The sequence below is a fragment of the Mustela erminea genome, chromosome 3, assembly GCF_009829155.1.
Source record: "Mustela erminea isolate mMusErm1 chromosome 3, mMusErm1.Pri, whole genome shotgun sequence".
Lineage (NCBI taxonomy): Eukaryota > Metazoa > Chordata > Mammalia > Carnivora > Mustelidae > Mustela > Mustela erminea.
Genome location: NC_045616.1, coordinates 86,138,900 through 86,148,067, shown reverse-complemented (window position 1 = coordinate 86,148,067; position 9,168 = coordinate 86,138,900). Strand labels below are relative to the sequence as shown.

Below are 9,168 nucleotides of genomic sequence, written 5' to 3'. Positions count from 1 at the left end.
AAAATGAGTCCTTTTGGTAACACAGGACTTATTTTAAGGAAAATGGATCCCAATCTTCTTTTTCTCTTTTGATGTTTACATAAGAGATTAATTACTCTTACGGAGTTCTCAGTATTAATACAAAGCCAAACTATTACTAAATCAAGTAAAAAAGTTGTTGTAGTTAGCTGGGTCAGTTTGTTTACAGTATATTTGGAGAAATTGTTTCAGTTGTAATTAGATTCTTTGATTTGAAATCAGCCACTTAAAATGGATTTATTTATACTTTTCTTTTTGATCACTTTTGAATTCAAGTAATTATTTCATCCCACTTATGTTCAGACAGTAGTAGTTTGCTTTTATTGTTAATAACACCGGTGCCTGCTTTTATTAACTTACCAAATTTCAGGCATTGTTCTAAGTCCTTTATTTGTACCAACTCAAGAGCCAAGATTCAACAACTCAACAGTCCTATGAGGTATGTAGTGTTATCACCTTCATTTTAGTGATGAGAACAGTAGGAAAAACAGATTAAGTTACTTGGGCAAGAAGCACACAACCAAAGGTCACTAAGCTAGTATATAAACCCATGCACTGCACCTCTTGACCTTGAGATCTTCATCTCTTTACTATTCTTTAATAAGTGACTAACAGCCAAATTGCCTACTTTCAGTGAATTTGCAGCCTAGTGGGGGATGAGCTGTAGCTAGTTTATACTCTAGTATGAGAAATGCATAAGACTATTTATCCCAGCAGGGGAACATAGTGACTCAGTTGGTTAAGCACCTGCCTTCAGCTCAGGTCATGATCCCGGGATCCAGCCTGGCGTCGGGCTCCCTGCTCACTAGGAATCCTGCTTCTTCCTCTCCCCCTGCTTGTGTTCTCTAAGACATAAATAAAATCTAAAAAAAAAAAAAAATACTATCCCTAGCATCCACTAGAGTGCATGAGATTATAACAGACACTAAATGTTTAATTCAGTATGTCATATCCAGTGTTTGGTACTGTATAGCACAGTAAGTATTTGTGGAATAAAAGGGAAACAGAGTAGAGGTAAACCCGTAACTGAATTGCTCTGGATGGAGATCAAGAAAGCCTTGCTGGAGTTAGTGATATTTTTTTAAAAGATTTTATTTATTTATTTGACAGAGACCACAAGTAGGCAGAGAGGCAAGCAGAGAGAAAGGGAGGGAAGCAGACTCCCCACTCAGCAGAGAGCTCAATGCGGTGCTCCATCCCAGGACCCTGGGATCATGACCTGAGCTGAAGGCAGAGGCTTTAACCCACTGAGCCACCCAGGTGCCCCTGGAGTTAGTGATATTTAGTTTGAGGTCTGAGAGTTAGTAGAATTTGGCCAAATAAAGAGGAAAGTCTTCTAGATGTGGACCGAAATTAAGTGGGAGGATGTGGTGAGATGAGGCTGAACAGGTTAGCTGGAGCCCTCCTAATCTTGTATCTTTTTAAAATTATAAACTGAAAAGCAGTGGTGGTGCTGAAAGCAATGGTGTACCATTCAAGGGTTTTAAGCATGGGAATTACATGATCAAATATATCTTAGGACGATCACCTTGATGACCAGGTCAAAAAACTAAATTACATGGTAAGAAAAAAAATGTTCATACACACAGCCACACACACACACACACACACACACACACACACACACACAAAACCAGTTAGAAAGTTATTGCCATTTGCTAGGCAAGAGATAATAATGACTTGAACTAGGGCAGTGGCAGGAGGATGAAGTAGTGATTGAAGAGCTTTTTAGGAAGTAGACTCAGTAGTTCAAGGGTGAGTAGTCAAAGGTTATTATGGCTTAAGCTTGTAGCTTCATTAATGAGGATGGCTGGTAGGCTGTTTAGTTCACTTAAGTTTTAAAAAGAGGAAGAGCAGGTTTTCAAGGAAAAGGAGTAAGTGAGAGTTCCATTTTTAACATTTGGAGTTGAGTTGCCTGAGGGATACATACAAGGGTTTCCAATACACAGGTGAATATACTAAATCTGAACTCTGAAAGGATCCAGCTTAGAAATAAGGATTTGAGCATCAGCATAGTCCTAGTAACTGAAACTGTGGTCACACAATCACTAGACCATTCTGTTACTGTATGCAGCATCTTTCCTTCCTATTATAGATGGAACTCAGCCATCACTGGTGTTGACACCTTTGTAAGAAAACAGTATTTTGTTAAATGATTCACTGTAAAAGGCAAATTTGTGGAGCTTTTCAGGTATTAAGGCTGTAAGTGTAGCAAAATACTTAATGTACTAAAACATAACTTATTACCTACCATACTAATGCAGTAAGAAAACTTATTATTTGCCAAATCAAGAAATAATCCAAAGTTTGACACTCAGAGAAAACTTAAGCCTGTACTATACTGAAATCTTAACAGTCTAAAAACATTTTGGTAAAAATAATTATAGATAATGTGAGAGAAAAATTAGTTTTGTGAGATGTCCAAACATTAGCATGATTTTAGACTTAAGAGGTCTAGACAATTTTAACATTTCACCACTGCTGTTTTCTGTGAAATGCAAAATTAAGGTGGGCTTTAAATGTTTCATGAGGCCAATTTTCAAAACACCTTTAATCCCAAACTGTCCAAAGTGAATTGCATGCAACTGCATTTTGTAAATTTTTTGTTTTCAAAAACAGCTCATGTAAAGCCATTAGATTAGAATCCTAAGAACACACAAAAATTGTTTAAGAAAATCTGAAATATCCCACTATAGCAATGACTTCTTTTTGAACAACTTTGATTCAATATGGACATATCAACTTGAGTTCTGAGAATAGTATTAAATAATTGCAGTAATTAAAGTTGAAAATATTTAGAAATCCAACTAATCCAAACCATTGGATTGATCCAGTGAACAGTACTTGATATGATAGCCTTTTTTCTACTGTATTAGCCAGATGAGCATAGTGCTTAAAAAAAAAAAAATAGACCTTCATGTACAAAACTTAAGGATCATTTAGGTAGGTTCTGTACCTAGTGTTTAACCTGCAAATGAAACAGGTGGTTTGGAAACTTCAAGTAAGGCACAAAGATGACATTTCCCAATTTCTCTGACCCTACTGTGTTTTCTTAAAACCCAACATAACTGCTTCTTTCCCTAAACAGGATCAAATCAGTCAGTCATTAAACCACACCAAGAAACCACCTCGCAGGAGAACCTGATATCCCCACTACCCATAAAAAAGCAACAAGACACATAGTGAGGTGAAAATTAGTTGCTTTTATTGTGTTAAAACAGCTTTATGAAATGATTTCCAACCCTACATATGTAAGACTGCTTTGAATAGCTGGGAAAATAGCTATCACTTCATGGGAAAACACACAAACTAGCTTCACTGCCTACAGACTAGACTCTGCTTACTGATCTCGGATGGCATCACAGAGAATCAACAGCCAATTATGGCAAATGGAGAAATAGCAGTGAAGTCCTGCCATGAAGCTGTGATTACTAAGGCTGAACTGTTTATTCCACTAATCCTGCAATTTTCCTACAATCATTTATCTGTCTATACATTACTACTTCCTACAGGATAAACAGCAAAGTGGTTCTGACAGAAAAGGAGATAGCAATTCACATGTGTATTTGTCTGTAAGACAAATTCGGTAGAAGACAGTGGAGAAAATGAGAACTACTGCACAGTTCTATTTAGTCCAGGTGATGAAGCCAAGATTCTTCTTTCAATGCTGAACACTCTAAGGAATGAAACTAAGTATGAGAGCTCTTTTCACTTCTCTAGGAGTGATTCTAGCTCTTCTTGCAAAGAGCTGAGCTGCTCCTTTTCTCGGTCTTCCTTTTGTTTGAGTTCATCCAGCACAGCCTGAAATCTGTTCTTGAGAGCCAGGTTTTCCACTTTCATGATGAGATCCTCCTGTCGTTTTGCCCTATCCTGTGTCTCTTGGAGTTTGCCTTTCATATTATCAATCTGTTTCTGAATTCCCATAACCAGCTGGTTGGTTCCCTCATTTTCTTGGTGCTGTTCATCTGATTCATTCAGCTTGTCCTGTAGCTGTCTTTCCAGATCTTCCTCAGTGTCGATGATGTTTATATCCTCTTCATCTTGATGCTGCGTCTCATCTTCATCTTCACTGCTGCTGCTGAGGTCGTTGAATATCTCCCGAAGCTCATCATGTTCTAAAGAGTCGTGGCCCTGCCTGTGACCAGACATACCTGGAGAAGAGATATCAAGGCCCTGATTTTCTGTTTCTTTTGTTTCATCTTCAGCAATTATCTCCCAACGAGTACTCACAGCTTCAGCATCTGTACTTAGCAACCTCTTCACTTCCTTCTCCACATCTGGAGATTCAATATACTTCTTTTTTGCTGTCTTCCGGAACCTTCTCTTTCTCACATTTTTTAGAGGCAGAGTAATTCCATGGTTCCATATAAACTTTTTCTCTTTGTCCTTATCCTTTTTCTTGCTTGCTTTGGGATCAGTAGTAGCAACTGGTTCCTCCACAGGAGGATAGAGATCACCATCAACTGTGGAGACAAGCATCTGACATATATCAGCTGTCTTGTAAAAGGTTTTTTTATCAATGGTCTTCAAACTTTCCATAACACAGGGCAGATCTACCAATTTTGAGGCCAGTGGGACCCGGTCCACTCTGACGATTCCGTGACGTCCATCAGGGTGTAACTCAATTGTCAATCTGTCCTTCAGGTTGACGTGACCAGACTGTACCGCCCGCCTCACAGTAGAGGCATATTCCGGAGGCAGCCGTAAGATAAACTGGCTCTCTAGCTCGTGAGGCGCATCATCTTTGCTCTTACTCATCTTTACTTCTTTGAGGCTCACTTTTCTAACAACCACTTGTTGCACTAAAAGTTGCAGCTACTGCAAGCAGTTAGACCAGTTTGTTACGACTCGAAATCCTTAATTATAAAAAGTTTTAAGCAGAATAGGGGCAAGGCGTCTATTTTGTCTTAATTTTGAATTAAGGTCCAAATCTTTAGAAATATGTTGTGCCTGAATACCAGTCGTTAAGAGACACTAAGCAGTTGGGTCCACTTAAATCTACTGGCTGCAATGCAAGTTCCGACCTCCAGATGTCGCTGCCGGACAATGCAGACCGAGCTAGCTAGCAGGAAAGCAAATGGCGGCTTCTGCGGAATGATTTTCGACACAAAAATGAAAGGCCCAGTAGACTCTCCCAATCCACAATCTCTCCCGGAACAAAGTATTCAAAAAGCAGGACGCAGTGCGCTTTCTTCGCCTTAGGTACTTACAATCCGGTGACGATTACAAACCCAGCTTCTCCGAACAGAAGCAAGCGGAAAAGGAAACCAAGCAACACGGCCGGGAGCCGAGCGTCTCCTTCTTTGTTCCTTTGTTCCGCCCGGATCTCAGGAAAGTGATCCGCTTATCAACGAAACGCCGAGGACGGGCAGTGCGAAATCTCGCCGAGATCTGCAGCTCGCAGCGCCCGTCTCGGCAGCTCAGCAACACCGCCACTCTCACTCCGGAGCTGCAGACCCAGGAAGGAAAGCGATACGAAACACCGCCGGGCAAAAGAAGCGCTATGACTGACAGCACGCCTAAAGCGGAAGTGCGGGCTGCTCCAGCGCGCGCAGGCGCAATTACGCTATCCGCGGACTTGTCCTCTCGCGAGAATTTGACTTAACGCGAGAAAAAGCTAATATTTCTTAAAGAGCTATCGGTTTTGAAAATATTTAAAGGGAATGCTTGCAGGAAAAACACAGACCTTCAAGCTCACCTTTCCTGCTTTGTTAAGGCAGAACCTATACCGGTCGCCGTGGGTCCGGATGGCTCCTAGGCTTCTGTGTGATTGCTGGAGATAGGGCATCCGTGCGGAAAGCGTCTTTGCCTTTGGAAACATCTCGGATGCTCCACACGGTATATCCAAATCTGGAGCAGATACAAAAAATTATACTTAATCATATAGTGGATTGTAAAGTACCCAAATCAGTGGAGTGAGAAGGACATGCTGACCACTATATAATTCTGTGTTTTGTTGATGATGAAAATGCCCTGAGGGGACCCATGACTTAGGGACTGTTACTGTTTTGAAGGACCCCAAGGGAACATGGTGATTCCTCTTTTTAATATGTTTGATGTAGATATAAATGTCAACAGGGAAGTAAGTGTTCTTCTGGAGGCACATACTCGTTTAGGACAGAGCTGTCTAACGAATGGTCTGATTGAAGTAGAATAAAATTGGAAGTATTACTCCCTATCATGCTTTTGCCTGTAATTTTTAAGTTAGGAATTTTTTTTTTTTGTTCCACGTCTACTATTTTAAAACTGTTTATGCTTGTTTCTTCTATGGGTAATGAGGTATTCATTTGCATGTTTTGTAGTATTTAGGCCTAAATATGTAACAGTTTCCACTTGCACCTATTCATTTACATTCATTTTTTAGTAGGATCAGTTTGGTAAGCATCAAGCTCATTAAAATTTTATTTCTATCTTCTAAAATACGAGCTGCATATAAATTTGAAAGAGCTCACCTGAAATGTGATTAATACTTTCAAAATTTGCTTTATTTGTTTAGGCACTTACTATCTCTCTTGCCCCAAATTGGAAGCTCTGTGATAGTCAGGAGTTTGTGGTTTCCCATGTTCATTGTGTCCCAGTGCCTAGTACCAAAACATGGGAGACACACAAGAAATATTGCTAATTGAAGGAAATAATTGATCCATGCCATAAGAGAAAATGGCATAAATATAGTCTAATTCCCATAATGATTTGTGAGAGAAAATGGGTTTTATGTTACCTTAGAATGAGATATATCCACTTCATACACATTTTCTCTCTAGCCAAGAACAGTGCCAATTGTGCGTGGAGAGGTTTGGTAAAAGTGTGTGTGAATGTGTCTTCTTTGGTTTAGGTAGACTCTGATACTGTGTGTTATGGGAGGAAATTAAAATGGCCTGACACCAGTTCGTTTTGTTGTTGTTGCTAAGTTTGAAGGAGAAATTACATTCTTTCAGATAACTACATTAGTCCTTCTTGTTCTATAATGTGTTGAAGAATGTTAGTGGATTTAACAAAAATTTCCAAGATCATTTATTTTCTTTTTGAAGGTGAACTTTTTTCACTGTGCTGTCCCTTAATTATACCCGGTTTTACTTATTTTATACATATAACAGGATATCTGCTGGCCTCTGCATAGTACTTTATTTAACCATATAAGATGTAAGGACATGCCTATAAATGAAAATAATCCAAATATTTCTTTGCATTTTAATTGACAGAGTTTTATGATGCTCAAATAGCCACAGAAAATAGCTTAAGATAAATTCTATGTAATTCTGACCTGCCAAAATTATGATATATTTTGGTTACTAATCTTTAAATGGAATATTTTTAAACCTTTTAATAAAAAGGATTAACTGAAGTTTCCTCTAAAGTAAATACCTCCTTCAGTCCTGAAACATATTTTCTGCTTATGATCTTAATATATTTTGCAAATGCTGTTTTTTTGAGGGAAAATTACATTGATCCTAAAACTAAGGGCTCTGCCACATCACCCATTACCCTAATGTCTATTGAAAAATCCAGGTTTTTAATTTTTAAAATTTTTAAGATTTTATTTATTTATTTGACAGAGAGAGATCATAAGCAGGCAGAGAGTTGGGAGTGGAGCAGTCTCCCTGCTGAACAGAGAGCCTGATTCAGGACTTGATCCCAGGACCCTGAGATCATGACCTGAGCTGAAGGCAGAGGTTTAACCCACTGAGCCACTGAGGTGCCCAATCCAGGTTTGTTTTTTTTAATCAAGCCCATTAGGCCTACAGAAACACTATAAATTGATGAAGGAATTACACTTCTGTAGTTGTTCCATGAAATACCTGGGATACTAGCAAACTAAAGATTTGGGGAGAGGAAAAAATTCCCCAGTGAGGTAACAAGTCCTCCAAAGACTTCCCTCCTATAATAAAGGAGTAGCACAATAAGGCTTATGCTGTGTGTTTGGAAATTCCCTTTAATAAACTCTTAAGTTCCTTATGTTGTGTAGATTAAAAAATTACAAGTGATGGGGTGCCTGGGTGGCTCAGTGGGTTAAAGCCTCTGCCTTCGGCTCAGGTCATGATCCCGGGGTCCTGGGATCCAGCGCCGCATGGGGCTCTCTGCTCGGCGGGGAGCCTGCTTCCCCCCTCTCTGTCTCTGCCTGCCTCTCTGCCTACTTGTGATCTCTGTCTGTCAAATTAAAAAAAATCTAAAAAATCACAAGTGACAGAAGTATCCCTTCTTATATTTTAGAGATCAAAAATTATAGGGGTGAGGAAATTGCAGACATCCCAAAAAAGTACACTTATATATTGGCATATCATTATATAAACAGTAAAAAAAAAAAAAGGTTATCAGGGGTGCCTGCCTGGCTTAGTAGGTAAAGCATGTGACTCTTGATCTTGGGGTTGTAAGTTTGAATCCCACATTGTGTAGGGAGATTACTTAAATATAAAAATCTTAGAGGGGCTCCTGGCTGGTTCAGTTGGAGGAGCATCCAACTCTTGATCATGGGGTTATGATTTTGAGCCCCACATTAGGTATATAGAGAGATTACTTAAATAAGTAAAACAAGAAAATGAAATCTTGAAAAAAAACCAGGTTAACTAAAATGTAGCAGTCTCCTGTATCAAGCAGAATATTTTTTTAAAGATTTCATTTATTGAGAGAGAAATAAGAGGGCAAGCTTAAGTAAAATGTAGCAGTATCCTGTATCAAGTAGAATGTTATTTTAGGATTTTATTTATTTATTTGAGAGAGAGAGAGAGAAAGCATGAGCTGGGGGAGGGTTTGGGATCCTGATACAGGGCTTGATCTCAGAGTCCCAGGATCATGACCTGAACCAGAAGCAGACGCTTAACCAACTGAGCCTCCGGGACACCCCAATTAGGATGTTTTCTATAGAAAAAAAGATCAACCTAAATTGATACTGATTTAAACAATTAGAAAATCTGTTATCTTAAAAAACAGATAGTCTAGAGCAGCTCTGTACAGTTAGAAATATACTCTGAGCCACAGATTAAAGCCACTGATGTGATCTTAAATTATCTAGTAAGCACATTAAAGTGGTAAAAAGAAACATAAAATTTAAAAAAAGAAAGAAACATAAAATTAATTTCAATAATTTTATTTACCTTAGTCCAAACTATCATTTCCACATGTAATCAATGTAGTAATTATTAATGATATATTTTA

General features: G+C 38.8%; 1 protein-coding gene across 1 annotated transcript; it reads right to left on the bottom strand.

The window, feature by feature from the left end:
- Positions 1-3,201: 3,201 nt before the first annotated feature.
- Positions 3,202-5,563, bottom strand: TAF7 (TATA-box binding protein associated factor 7). Its single transcript, XM_032336434.1, has one exon. The coding sequence runs from the start codon at positions 4,774-4,776 to the stop codon at positions 3,727-3,729; it is 1,050 nt and encodes a 349-aa protein (XP_032192325.1). The 5' UTR covers positions 4,777-5,563; the 3' UTR covers positions 3,202-3,726.
- Between the last annotated feature and the right edge of the window lie 3,605 nt (positions 5,564-9,168).